This window comes from Pteropus medius, unplaced genomic scaffold (assembly GCF_902729225.1).
Source record: "Pteropus medius unplaced genomic scaffold, Ma_sr-lr_union100, whole genome shotgun sequence".
Taxonomy (NCBI): domain Eukaryota; kingdom Metazoa; phylum Chordata; class Mammalia; order Chiroptera; family Pteropodidae; genus Pteropus; species Pteropus medius.
Window position 1 is genome coordinate 1,669,508 of NW_024352784.1, and position 14,702 is coordinate 1,684,209.

General features: G+C 33.8%; 1 protein-coding gene and 1 pseudogene across 1 annotated transcript; both read right to left on the reverse strand.

Annotated features, from left to right (window-relative positions):
- Positions 1–3,151: 3,151 nt before the first annotated feature.
- On the reverse strand, positions 3,152–4,094 carry LOC120590499 (olfactory receptor 51A4-like; annotated as a pseudogene).
- A 3,539-nt stretch (positions 4,095–7,633) lies between these two features.
- Positions 7,634–8,650, reverse strand: LOC120590157 (olfactory receptor 51G2). The gene has a single exon (XM_039847789.1). The coding sequence runs from the start codon at positions 8,564–8,566 to the stop codon at positions 7,634–7,636; it is 933 nt and encodes a 310-aa protein (XP_039703723.1). The 5' UTR covers positions 8,567–8,650.
- Between the last annotated feature and the right edge of the window lie 6,052 nt (positions 8,651–14,702).

Sequence of the window (14,702 nt, forward strand, 5' to 3'; positions counted from 1 at the left end):
AGGTGTACAATTTAACAGTAAGGCATATATATATTGCATTGTGTGTTACCCTCCCATAGTTAGATTGCTCTCGGTCACCATATATTTGACCCCTTTTACCCCAACTACTTCCCTCCCCACTGCCTCCTCCCCACCTCTGATAACCACTAGTCTATTGTCCATGTTCATGAGTCTCTGTTTGTTTGTCCTGTTCATTTGTTGCTTTTAGGTTTATATCTCACTTATAAGTGATATTATGTGGTTTTCAGCTTTTTCTATCTGGCTTATTTCACTTGTCATGATTATCTAGAGGTTCATCCATGTTGTCGCAAATGGCAGTATTTCATCTCTTTTTATAGCTGAGTAATATTCCATTGTATATATGTACCACAGCTTTTTTATCCAGCCATCTATTGTAGGACACTTCGATTGCTTTCATAAAGTTCTCTTTAATGACTAAGACAACTTGGATTATTTTTTCCAAAAACCTGCAATGTGAAGTATTTCAATAGACATTGATTTAACTACTTTTTTTTTTTTTTCTGGGAGATTTCCCTCTCAGTGGCCTCGATTCTACAACTCCAACCTGAATGGGTTACTTTTCATGTTCCTAGTTGGGAATACCCTGTACCACGCTCCTGTTTTGGATTCATTGCTCCTCATACCTCATATCTTCCCATTTTACAGATAGCTCCCTAATTTTCCTGGAAAGCATCTTTATGTAAATTGTAAAGATAGGATGAGTGGGAGGTATAGTTTCAAAATCTTTCTGCAACTGAAAATTACTTTGTACTCAACAATGATTGATATTTTGGCTTACTCTTTGTTGTTGTCTGATTTGTGTCCTCCCAAAATTCATATGTTAAAATAATAACCCCTAGTCCTTGGGCTGTGACCATATTTGGAAATAGAGTTATTGTAGATATAATTATTTAAGTTAAAATTAGGTCATACTGGAGTTGAGTGGGCCCCTAATCCAATCTAACCTGTGTCATTAAAGAAAAAGAAAATGCCATGTTACTAGACTTAGTGTGTTGATCTCATCATAAGATATATAAACATTGAATCACTATGTATTACACCTGTATTGTATGCCAACTATAATTTAAAAAAAATTTAAATCATAGCATTCTGAAGGTGACAACATTTCCATAAATATTATTATTAAATACATTGGCTCCTAATTCCTGGTGTGATACAAAAATTTCTTCACTTTCTAGTAACTCCAAATAAAATTTCTATAGGCTACTATGTTGATTAATTTCTATGCATCATTTACTAATTGTTTTTCTTAAATGATATTCTGGATACTATTACTTCTCACTGCCATCTTTGGAGTTAGTTTTAGTAGACAAGTGCTTGTTTTGTTTACATCTATTTAGTTTTGTTTTGTTTATTATTGCCAAATGCCACTTCTTCAAAATTTCTAGGAAGAGAAATTTCTTTTGTTTATTCTAGCCACAGTGATTCTGGCAGTGCCATTGGAATTGGCACATGACCCAGTTTTGCCAGTCACATTAACTTTGTATTTGTGGGCATCAAGATGCGTTCTGGTTTGAGGAGGTTAAGTAAGGTGCACTATGTAGCCCTTTCATTAGATCACTAAGTGGTCTGAGAGTGGAGTTCTCTTTCCTCTAGCTAGGATGTAAGCAGTGCCCTCTCAGCTCCAATTTCTCCATCTCATGACCATTTTCTTCACCATGTGGGTTAGCTTTATTCAAACTACTGATAGAAGCTGGGAGAGATGAAGAAGGTGAGAGCTGGCGATGCTAAGGATCTCTTCAAGCATTTTAGAGGGTTACAGGTTCCCATCTTTCATACAATTTAAACTTCAAATCTGTAAGCCATAGTGATATCCTACCCAAAATGATTTTTCATTGATTAAAATAACATCATTTAATTTTATTTCACGTGCGACAGAGGGTCTATGTTATTAATACAGGAATTTTGATTTGTAAAATTGAATGTTAATTAATGATACTACTAGTGTTTATATGAAGTAGGTCTAATTTCAGTGAGGGAACCTTAGTGAGAACCTGACTAGATCCCTTATATACATGGAATTTCTCCATTTCTTAATATATTTTGAATACTATTTTTACTAACTTTTATTTTCATTTCTGTCTTAAGTAATTAATTAGTAGAACAAGTGAGCTCTATATTAATAGGTTTTCCAGACATAATCTAATTGATTCTTTTGTTTTTCTAGCATAGATTTTATTCACAACTTCAAAATTGTCTAAATTTCAAGACCGGTATGCTTTCAACAACATAAAATAAACACCGAGTATGTTCTAGCCATATTGGTGGACCCTAACGTAAATAAAAGATAAAATCTTTCTTTCAAATTATTTATGTGTTAACATAGACTATAGATAATAAAGAAATAATTCTGTTGGTTAGGGTTATAACAGCAGTAAATAAAAGACGCTAGACAAACTTCAATGAGGGACAGATAACCCAATATGCATATCAATGGATGGAATTTCTAAAATTCATTGTAGAAACTTGAAAAATTGAAAGAATGAAATATTTTCTTGTCAATTATTTTTTGCATTTAATTTTAATTGCTTTTTACACATGAGGCTCATATCTCCAAATATACTTTACACTACTGAAGAACAGGGAGATTTTTAGTAGTATATTAGAATTGCTTATAAAATCTATAAACACATACCCACACAAGATAGGTGTTTAGGAGATACACACTCTGTGTATGGCTGTGGATGTGTACTTAATCTTTCAGTACACTTCAGTGACTACTGATCTTGCCTGAGTTAATTAGAGTCAAGATTGTCTATTTCAAAATGAACATTTAAAAAATCAAATACATTAAATTTTTCTGTGATCACAATGAGGATTGTGCTGCTGCAGCTGATATTGATATGTTTATAGAGCCAGTGGATAAGTTGAGTAGAGAGATAAAAATGAGAAAGGTGGTGAGAAACATAATTATAAGCATAACATGATTCCAAGCATAACTTCCAAGTCATTTTATCTAGAATGTTGTTGCTTCTTAATTAATTAATGAACTGAAGTTTGATGGACTTATTGAGTGTATGCAGTATATACTTATATTACATCTCTACTATTTCATTGTTATTCTTGGATCCCTACATTTGCTCAAAAATTTTCAAATGAGCTGGGCATTTGTTATAGCTGAAATTTCCCATCAACCTTGTTTCTCACATAATTTTAGAAGGATGAAATTTCTAATCTGCAGACTCTTCACAGGGTACATGGTGGATTTCATTTGCAGGGGAACCAGGAGGAAAATATCAGCTATGATGATCCTAATGACTGAAGAAACATTTTTGGTAAGCTGATAAATAATAGACGATGTGACGATAGACACACAGAAGATGAGCACAGTACAAATGTGGGAGATACAAGTGTTGAGGAACTTGAGACAGCCTTTGTGTGAGACGATACCCAGAACAATTTTCAAGATTAGCATGTAAGACACAGAAATACATTGTCTAATATTGCTGTCTACTATAGCTGTCAGAGCCACAAACAGTCCATAGATGATATTGACCCTACGGTTAGAACAGGCTACCTTCATGACATCCTGGTGAAGGCAATAGGAGTGGGATTGAAGGCTTTTCTTACAGAATCTCAGCCTCTTTAGAATAAAGGGGAAAGGGAGGACAAACAAAAGACATAGGCCAATTTTAATAACTCTAACAGTGGTTAAAATGGAGGTGTATCTCAGAGGGTTGCGAATGGCTATAAAGCGATTGACCGACATGATAAGAACTAATGACTCCATAGCTGAGAATCCATGAATGAAAAACTCTTGGGCAAAGTAGGCATCAGGGGAAATTCCAGTGGCATCAAACAAAAAGATTCTCAGCATGGTTGGCAGTGAGGAGATGGACAGTCCCAGGTCAGAAAGGGCCAGCATGCAGAAGAAATAGTACAGATAATAGTATAGGAAATAGTTCATTCAAAGAGGTCTCTGTTTTTAAGAAAAAGAGAATGGTGCAGTTCCCCAGGATGACAATAGGGTATATGAAACAAATGGGGACGGAGACCCAAATGTGAGCTTACTCCATCTGTGGGATCCCAGCGAAGAAGAAGGTAGAGATTTCAGAGGCATTAAAGATTGACATTGCAGGGATGTAAGGGAATGTGTGGATCTCAGAAGAGCTTTTCTGCAACAGCATAAATTAATTTGCTTAAATGTGTATTTTTTTAGCCATTATTTAATGGAAATCTTCTGATTCTAGCTATCCTACAATAATTCTTAGGACTAAAAATATTTCATAAAATATGGACATGAGTAATAGCATGACACATATAAGAAACCAAGAAGAACATAAGAATATATCCCACATATATCCATCAATATAGGGGTACGAATATTAAAAATACTTTTCCTAGGCTCAGCACACAGAAAGAAAACAAAAGCTTTTAAACTGTATTTTTATAGCATATTTTTTAAGATAGTGATGCTATATGAATTTGGAAATTGTACAAACTAAGGTTCAAATCAAGAACACACCACAAATACTGTTGCCTGTATTTAATATTTAAGCTTTAATAAATTCTATTCTTTTCAAAAATGATGGTAGGAGAGTTAGATTTTGACATGCAAAAGAATGAATTTGGATCCTACCTCACACCATATACAAACAAATTATATTGAAATATATTATAGGTTTATATACAAGAACTAAAATGGTAAAACTATTTTAAGGAAACATAGGAGTAAAACTTTGTGAACTTAGGTTAGGAAATGGATTTGAATAGCACCAAAAGTAAAAAAAAAAGAAGAAGAAAAAATACATAAATTGGAATTAATCAAAATAAACAATTTTTGTGATTCAATGGACACCATCAAGAAAGTCAATAGACAACACATGGAATGAAAGAAAATATTTTCAAATTATATAAATGAATATGCGTCCAGAATTTAGAAAGAATTTTTATAAATCAATAATTAAGATGTAAAAAGATCCTCTATATTATTAATCATTGGGGAAATGGAAGTCAAAACCACAATGAGATACCATATCTCATTTATATGCTGGCTAATGTTAAAAGATCAAACAATAACAAGTGTTGGCAAGGATTCGAATAAATTTGAACTTTTGTACATTGCTGGTGGGTTTTAAAATGGGTGTCAACTTTGGAAAGCAGTTTGGTAGTTCCACAAAATGTTAAACATAGAGTTAGCATATGACCCAAACATTTAATGGTCAAGGTATCTGAATAGGTGTTTCTTAAGGAAGATATGCAACTGGCCAATAAGCACACAAATAGATGCTTGACATTATTGGTCATCAGTGAAATACAAATCAAAACCACAATAAAATATTACTTTATACCCAGTTAGAATTTTAAAAAATCAAATATTAGCAAGTGTTGATGAGGATACAGAAAAATTGTAATCCTCATATATCGTTGGTAAAATGTGAAATTCACAGCTACATTGGAAAGGTCTGGCAGTTCCTCAAACAACTAAACTTAGAGTTACTGTATAACCAGTAATTCCACTCTGAAGTAAATATCCAAGAGAAATAAAAACATGTGTCCGTGTAAAAATATGTACAAGAATATACATATCAGTATTATTCAAAATAGCCAAAAGGTGGAAACAAACCATATGTCTGTCAACCATCTGAATGATAAACAAAATGTACAATATATATTGGGTGGGCTTGGAAATTAAGGAGTAATCAAAGAAAAGGCTTGACCATAAGATGGCAGTATTACACAATGAGATTTCTTGGGCAACACTTGGACAGGTTGTATGGTTGCCAGTGAGTGTTCCACAGAGCAGGAGACTTTCCATGGGAGTGGTCAGGGCTATCAACCTGAAGGGAAAAAGGGCAAGAGAATTCCTAGGGCAGAGGGCAATTGGAGAGAGGGCATATGTTTCTTAACATATATTTCAGTAGCATAAAAGGTAGTCTCTGGGTCAGAAAGCTCTGAAGTGCAGCAGTGGTTTAAAATCTTTTATTAAGGGTTCGTCTTATTTACAGACAGCAGAAGTTAGGTGCAATTTTGTGAGGTATATAATCAGGCATCTCTATATGCTTATGATTATATTTTTTAGGATGTATTTAAAGATATTGGATGCATAACAATTTCAGTTTTGTGCTAGTGGGCTTGAGCTCAAAGACCTACTTGCCGTGAAATATATTCTGTGAAAATATAAAGGTGATTACACAGGGCCATCTTTAACTCATTTATATAACACATAAAATGAAATATGATTCAGCCATAAAAAAGACTGAAGTATTGATACATACTACAACAAGATGTTAAGTGAAAGAAATCAGCTATAAAATACCACATATTTTATTATTGCATTCATAGGAAAGTCCAAAATAGGAAAATCTATTGAGCCAGAAAGTAGATTGGTGGTTTCTAGGACTAGGTGAAAGATATGTGGTGGAAGAGGTGATAGCTAAAGAGTATGAGATTTTTTTTGAGATAAAAATTGACTGACAGTTTATATGGATCTGTTAATACATTTAAAAACACTGAATTTTATGCTTTAAATGAATAAAGTACATAGTATGTAAATTATATCTCAGAAAGTAGTTAAAATTTTTTAAAAATAGAACAGTAGTTAGCAAACTAGAACCATAAAAATATATATTTTTTAAAGTAAAAAAAAAAGAGAAAGATTTACTGTGTTAACACTAATCAAAAGAAAGCTTGAGAAGCTATATTGATTTCAGAAAAGGTATAGTTTAAAATGAGAAACATTATCAAGGATAAAGAAGGGAATTTCATTTTGATAAAGTGATTTCCAAGAAGACAAAACAAATCTTAATATCTACACACTTAACACAGAACATCAAAATACCTGGGATAGAACTAATAGTGTGCCAAAGAGAAATAGACAAATCCATTATATATTTGAAGTCTTTAACATCTCTCTTTGATCTCTCTAACCGACAGATCAAAAACAGATCAAAATGTATGAAATCTAGGTCTCAGAAGTCTCTCTACTGCTCAGAATAAAAGGACCTCTGTAGATCCTAGACACAGGAACATCATAGTTTCTGGATCATTTGAGAGCTACCTAAATCATTTGAATTATTCTAGTCTTCCTTTTATACTTCTAAATATGTGCTGAGCTTCATTCATTTGTCATTTTCTTTTGATGGAAGTATTTCTTCCTGGAAACATTTTTCTCTCTTAAACAGAAGATCAAAAAATGCATTAAAAATACTTTCATATTAAGGTCAATTTTGTGGGAAATATTTTTGATATTGACTGCAGAGTCTATATTAGATCCCGGGTTATCTTGAAATCTAAATCTTCTTTAGAAATTAAGGATCTTTACAAGGTATAACTAGTACTTTACTAGATTGTTGACTAGATGACTTTTAGTTTCACAAACATTTACTTCTTGTTTTTAAAAGGAAAGTCAAAGTTCTAACAATGACCTAACCTGGATTTAGTGACCATATTCTTCAGTATATTCAACATGAATATAAAATAAAATGATGCCTTTTTTCTCTAGACTGAAAGATAGAGTTTAGTATTATTGAGATTTGTATCTAGTATCTTAAAGGAAAAATATTATTCATAATATTTAGATTCAAAATTCTATATTATATGAAATATTCTCACATATATAAAGGAGAAGCTGAGGAAAGTTGTACTTTAGAGTCACTTTCACCTAAACTTTCTATTGTTTGAATTTCTTGAGGATTCTGTCACGAATCTGCTTGGTCTTGACACTGTAGACGATGGGGTTCATGAGAGGTGGAACCAGCAAATAGACATTGGCCATGAGCACATGGATAATTGGGGAAGCATTCTGCCCATATCGACGGATCATAGATAACCCAATCATTGGTGTATAGAAGGTGAGTACAGCACAAATGTGAGAGATGCAGGTATTGAGGGCTTTCATCCTCTCTGTTTTGGAGGCTATACTCAACACTGTGCCAAGGATGAGGACATAGGAGAGAAGGAGGAGCACTGAATCAAGTCCCATGGAGCAGATGACCACCATGAGGCCATAGATGCTGCTGACACGACGGCTGGATACAGTTGTCTTTATGAGGTCCTGGTGCAGGCAGAAGGGGTAGGAGAGAATATTGACAGGATGATATTGAAGCCTCTTTAGGAGAAAGGAAGCTGGAAAGACCAGAGCCAAGGCTCTTGCAGCAATTGCCAGCCCAATTCCAATGACTACGCCATTGGTTAGAATGGCTGCGTAGCGCAGGGGCTCTCGGATTGCTACAAAGCGGTCAAAGGCCATGGCCAACAGCACAGCTGACTCAATAATTGAGAAAACATGAATGAAGTACATCTGAACCAGACAAGCATTGAAGGAGATCTCTCGGGCATGGAACCAGAAGACGCTGAACATGGTAGGTAAGGTTGTAGTGGATAGGCCCAGGTCAGTAAGTGCCAACATTGACAAAAAGTAGTACATTGGTTGGTGGAGGGAGGACTCAGTTCTGATGATAAATAGAATAGTAATGTTTCCTGCAACTGAGGTGGCATAAACAAAGAAAATGGGGAGGGAAATCAAGCCATATCTGCTTTCAAGGCCTGAGAAGCCTGTCAGAAGGAAGTGAGGGTATATAACAGAGCTATTGAAGACGGACATTGTACTGATGGAGGCACCTTCAGGCTGGGTGAGGAGACAAGAACATAGAACAATTAGGGTAAAAGTCAATATTTTGCTCTGATGCATGCTGCTCTGTGTTCATTGTTTTTAATCACTCCTCTGCTCATTATATGTAATTAATTATTTTATCAATAACATATTTATTGAGAATATATTTTATAAAAGGAAATCTGGTAGTGCTAAAATATAGAGAAATATATTAAAAATGCTTTCAAGTACTTACAGTCTACTGGATAGAGAGAGCTAAAATTAAAGCAAAATACTAGTTTAATACAAAGTCCTATAAAACAGAAAGAGGAAACTAATCTGACTCAGGGATATCAAGGAAGATTTATTGAAGGTGATTCTTGAATTAGGTTTTCAAATGACAAAATATGAGTTAGATGGGACCAATTAGAACATTCTGTGCTAATTGACACCCATATAAATGTGGAAAGATATTAGTATTACAGTGTAAGTAAATATCATTGAGCAAAGCTCAATGGTTATTGAGGTAAAGCTGAAATGAGCTAGAATTTCTGAAGGGAATCGTACATAAATATAAATTTGGTTTTAATCTTAGAGGATGAAAGATGTCTTTTTTTTTAAATAAACTTTTTGACCAGATTTATATTATATCAATGTCAAACCAGAACCAATTAAAAAATGGTCTAAATGTTGATGAAAGAGAAGGCAGGGAAATCCTTTAGGAGGCCACTGCAGTAATAAAAAAAAAAAAAGTGGATGAAAATGAAATGTAACAGTAGGGATGATAAAGGATAAATGGATATAAAATTTATAGAGAGAAAAAATAAAATATTGGTCAACCATTGTATGCTAAGAATGTGAAAAAAACGGACAAGTTTAGTTATTTAGTACATTTTGGTGTCATTAATTGAAACAAAAAAGCAAATAAAAATTCAAGAGGACCTGCATGAAAAGTTGGTGAAACTAGAGGATAAGATTACTTCAGTTTGGTTAGGATAAATTTGAGACGTGTATGTCTAAGAGGTAGTGGTATATTGGGTTCCTTAGAGTGTTGTCAAAAGAGAAATTACTCCTACACAGAGAAATTGGAAGGATGCCTAATAAAGCAAGAAAAGAGAGAGAAAAAAATCTTAAGAAAAGAAAAAACATGAAAACAACAATAAAAAATAACACATGGCATGTGATAAAAAGAATGTAAGAGCATTAGTGTTCAGGCACCAGTAGGTGGAATGCACTGTAGGGAACATAAGATGCAGAGTTTACTGCAGACTGGAGAAGATGAGGCATTATGGTAGGAACTCTAGAAACATTAATTACTTAGCAAAATAATGGCCACTCAAATACAGTTACTTGGGGCACCAATAAATTTTTTCACTTAGTATATTTCATGTCCAAGATTTTTCAGAATTCATATGATCCCCAACCTATCATGTTCTACTCATACAATTACATTTTATAGTTTCCCTGACAGACTCAAAATAACTTTTTCCATAACCTCCTACAGGGGTCACAGGAACTTTTTCACTCTGGTGTCATTTTCCTCCCATTTTAGGAGCATATACAATAAAGAGAGGAATGGCTTTATGTATTCTCATCCTATGACTTATATACTATACTACTCATAGCATATTAGGCAATACTGGTCTTTAGACACCTCTCTCACTTTCTTAGATTTTTAATCACAAACTTCTCATTGCTTTTAACATCATTAAACAATAACTGTCATCACTTTGGCACTTGCACACAATTGTTTTCTTCTTCCTTCTTCCTTCCTCCCTCATATCTTTCAATATTTTCACAGACTCCATCCTGCCCAGGTATGCCAAGTCTTCCCTCTTAGATCACTCTCACCTACTTCTTCATAGCAAAGTCTCTGACTTAAGGTATTCATAATTCATCTTCCCTAAATGGATCTATAGGATATAGACACAAGTACCCTGCTTTCAGTGGCTATTTCTCTAGAGTCAGATGTTGGACAGATTACTAAACTTCATTGAACATAGAAGACTGGGAACTGTATTACCTTCTGTAATATTTAAGAGATTCAAGGAAAAGTGTGCTTACCACAGGTCTGAGACCTAAGAGATATTTTAGGCTTAAGTAAAGCACAATCTTAAGTAACCGCAATCTTAAGCATAACAGCCATATACAACAGTGATCCAAAAGCAAGTGTGACATGGAGTGCTCAACTTATCACTTGTAGAGATGTTACCTCTCAGGAATTCTCTTGAGAATTATTTTCCCTAGTTATTTTTTGACTCAAAATATTGTCAAGCATGTATGATATGTGTGAGAGTGAAATAGAGGAGGTATTTAGCTCATCGTAAATACCGTCATGACTATCATCATCATCATCATCATCATCATTGTTTTAACATTATAATTTTTAATTAATATCAGCAGTGTTTTAAAAGAGCAGAGATTTCAGTGTATAAATTCCCATAATATGTAGTATCTATACTTGGAAGTGAATTTCTAATGGCATTCCATCCCAAAGCTCTTTTGAGCAGCCTTTGAAGATGATAGTCTGGTTTCTTTGGGGGATGGTAAGCTCTACCTCTGACCTACCTCATAATAGTAATGTCACATGAGCGATGGTCAGTCCCACTTTTTGACTTTCTCTTCTGCTTCCTGGATTCTTCAAATAGGTACTAATTTCTTATCCTTTCTTCTCCCTTCAGAAGCCTTTCTTCAGGTATATCTGATCCCTCAGGTATAGACAGCCATTCACACTGCTACCGGTTGGTTAGCCAGGACTAGGAATCTCTTGCAGATTGAGAGAACCACTGAGAATGGGCGTAAGATGATGATGATGATGATAATAATAATAATAATAATAATAATAATAATAATAACAACAACAACAATGGATCCTAAGACAGATAGTTCTTCAAGAAGGCATAGATTTCCTGAGCGAGGCAGTATCTATGTCTTCTTCAGCAACTGGAGCCAAGATAGGATATTTTTGCATTCAGCATCCTCGACACTATCTTGCAAGGTGCTTTATTGGCACTGTTCTTCTGTGTTTTAACTATTATAAACCCAATGCCTTCTCTTGATTAGTTTATTCCCTCAAGACCATTTTTTTTTTTTCTTAATGCCATCTCCAGGGGAGAATATGATGCCACTGCCAGTGGAACTTTTTCTCTTTCTCAGGGAAAGAAGATGATCATGCCAAATTCTCAACCTGGGAGTTTAGATTTGGCAGCGATGGAGAAGTGTTCCTAGGATTATATGATGGAAAACAATACTAATGAGCTTAGTCAGTCAGAATAATGTACAAGAAAAAAATCCATGCTCTGAATAACCAGAGACAGCAGTTACTAGCTGCTCAAAAATGTTAACTCTTTACATTGCCTATATCAGATTTTCCTAAAATTTACAATAGGCCATATTCAAATAGAATTAATGACTAAACAAACAAAGTAAGCCTAGGCCAATTATGTTTGGTACAAACCACACTTTGTATTACTATTGTGAGCGAACATCTATATCGCATGCTCATGTTTTAGAGAAATCCAATATTGAGAAAACCTATTAATATACATAACCCAGAATTTTCCAGACATAGTTTATCCAGACAATATTTATCAACACCTGAAATTTGTGTTCAACAGAACCTCATTTAGGAAGTGGAAGTTAAGAGAATCTTCAATTTAAGGCAGTAATTCTCATTAAGAAGAAATGTTTCCTAACAGATTATTTGACAACGTCTGGAGGTATTTTTAGTTGTCACCGTTGGGGAAATGTTAACAGCATCTAGTTTGCAGATGCTAGAGATGCTTCTAAATATCTTACAATGAACAGGACAGACTTTATAATAAAGAATTGTCCATCAAATATCAATAGTACCAAGGTAGAGAAATCCTGTTTTAAGGATTTAAGGGTTTAAGGGGTGGGGAATAAGAGAAGAAAACTAAACTAAAACTCAAAATTTTGGGTTAAGTCTCAGGGTAATATCAATGCAAAGAGCATAGACTCTAGAGTCATGACAGTAAAGCTCATGGACTGTAGATCCCAGAGTCCTTATCTTTGAATCCTAGGTCTGACACTTATTGACTATGTAATCTAGGAAACATTGTCACTTAGCCTTTTTCCTGTTTCCTTATGTATATAGTGAGTTCATAATAATTTTATATCTCCTGTCTTTTTTAATAGTATGTTAATTTTTTCTTCTCTTTTTAAATAAATTCATTGGGGTGACATTGGTTAATAAAATTATATAGGTTCAAGTATACAATTCAATAATATATCATCTGTATGTTGCATTGTGTGTTCACCATCCAAAGTAAATCTTCTGTCACCATATATCTGACCCCCTTCACCCATATCTGCCTCCTCCCCTTCCCCTCTGGTAACCACTAAACTGTCGTCTGTGTCTATGAGTTTCTCTTTGCTCGTCTTGTTTGTTTGTTGTTTTCAGTTTTTATATCTCACATATGAGTGAGATCATATGGTGTTCAATTTTTCTGTCTGATTTATTTCTCTTAGCATGATCATCTCAGGATCTATCCATGTCATCGCAAATGACAGTATTTCTCCCGTCCTTATGGCTGAATAATATTTCACTGTATATATGTACTACTTCTTCATCCAATCATCTATCAAAGGACACTTCTGTTGTTTCGTTGTTTGGGCCACCATGAATAATGCTGCTATGAACATCGAGGTGCATATATCTTTATGGATAAATGTTTTCAAATTTTAGAATAGATGCCCAGAAGAGGGATTGCTATGTCATATGGTAATTTTATTATTAAATTTTTGAGAAAACTCAATACTGTCTTCCATAGTGGCTATACCAATTTACATTCCCACTAGCAGTGTATGAGGATTACTTTTTACCCACAACCTCTCCAACACTTATTACTTGTCCTGTTGATGATAGCCATTCTTATAAGTGTGAGGTGATAGGTCTGTGGTTTTGATTTGCATTTCCCTAATAGCTAGTGAAGTCTCCTGTATTTTTTAAGTGTTCAGTGAGTTAATAAATGTATAGCATTTAGAACATATTAAGCACTCAATAACAGATAAGCAAAAATTGATTCCCTTTTCCTCTGATACTGATTTGTTATTAAATTAATTATTCCTTATATTCTTCTAGTCTACCAATTCTGTGACCTTGTATTTTTATGCCCTTAGCTGAAACTGCTTTCAAAAGTCTGTCAAGTATTTTCGATGAGTACATCAAATTTCATAACCATTAAATAATTAAATCATAAGGCTAATTTCTCTGGATCTGATATCATGAGTATCAGACAGGCCTTTAACCATGATTGGATTGTATGTATATTTATTTTCATAACGTAAACTCTGTTTCTTTGGGAAGTATGCAACCAGTATAAAAAGTTTCATTTCACATATTAATTTAACATGTTGACATTATAAAGTATACACTGCTTCAAATAAGTTTGGTTTTGGAGATTTTGCTCTCTTGGTATCTTATTAGTCAAGAAATGTTAATAAGAATATTTTTCTGAAAAGATAAAATAACCCAGAGAAAATATGAACCAAAAAACAATTGAAATTTGTCTAATGATATTCTACATCTTCTTTTTATCTCCATTTAATTCAATAAGATTTAGTTTAAATCATTAGTTGTTATAGTCATGCTTTACTCTTGAAGATTAACCACTATTCCATAGTCTCCATTTTCTAAGATAACATCATTCTCCTAAGCCTCATTCAATCTCATTATTTTTCACAAATTTCCACCATATAATTCAATAGTCATATTCATTTTTGTTTTAAATAAAATTTTATAAACTTTATTGACTGAGAATATAGGGGAGCAAATAGGGCAATGCCTCATTTCAGAGTGAGTTTTCTTTACCAAAGAAAACTATTTAAATGTGCTTAAGTGGAAGTGTTAATATGTTTATTTAATATTTTAATATCCAGACTTAAAATTATCTTTTATTAATTCATATCATAAGCAGAATTACAATAATATCAGTGCTTGGGGGGAGAGGAGTAATAATTTGGAAAGCTCTCATTTTCTTAACATGTATCTTTACAGAAACACAAATTCATCATTGAGTCTGATTCAAAGAGTTTACATGGTGGGTGTGTGAAAACTGGCAATGGATAATGGTATGGCTTAAGGTGTGCAAGATAATAAAAACTTGTTATTAGACCAGTGGAAAAG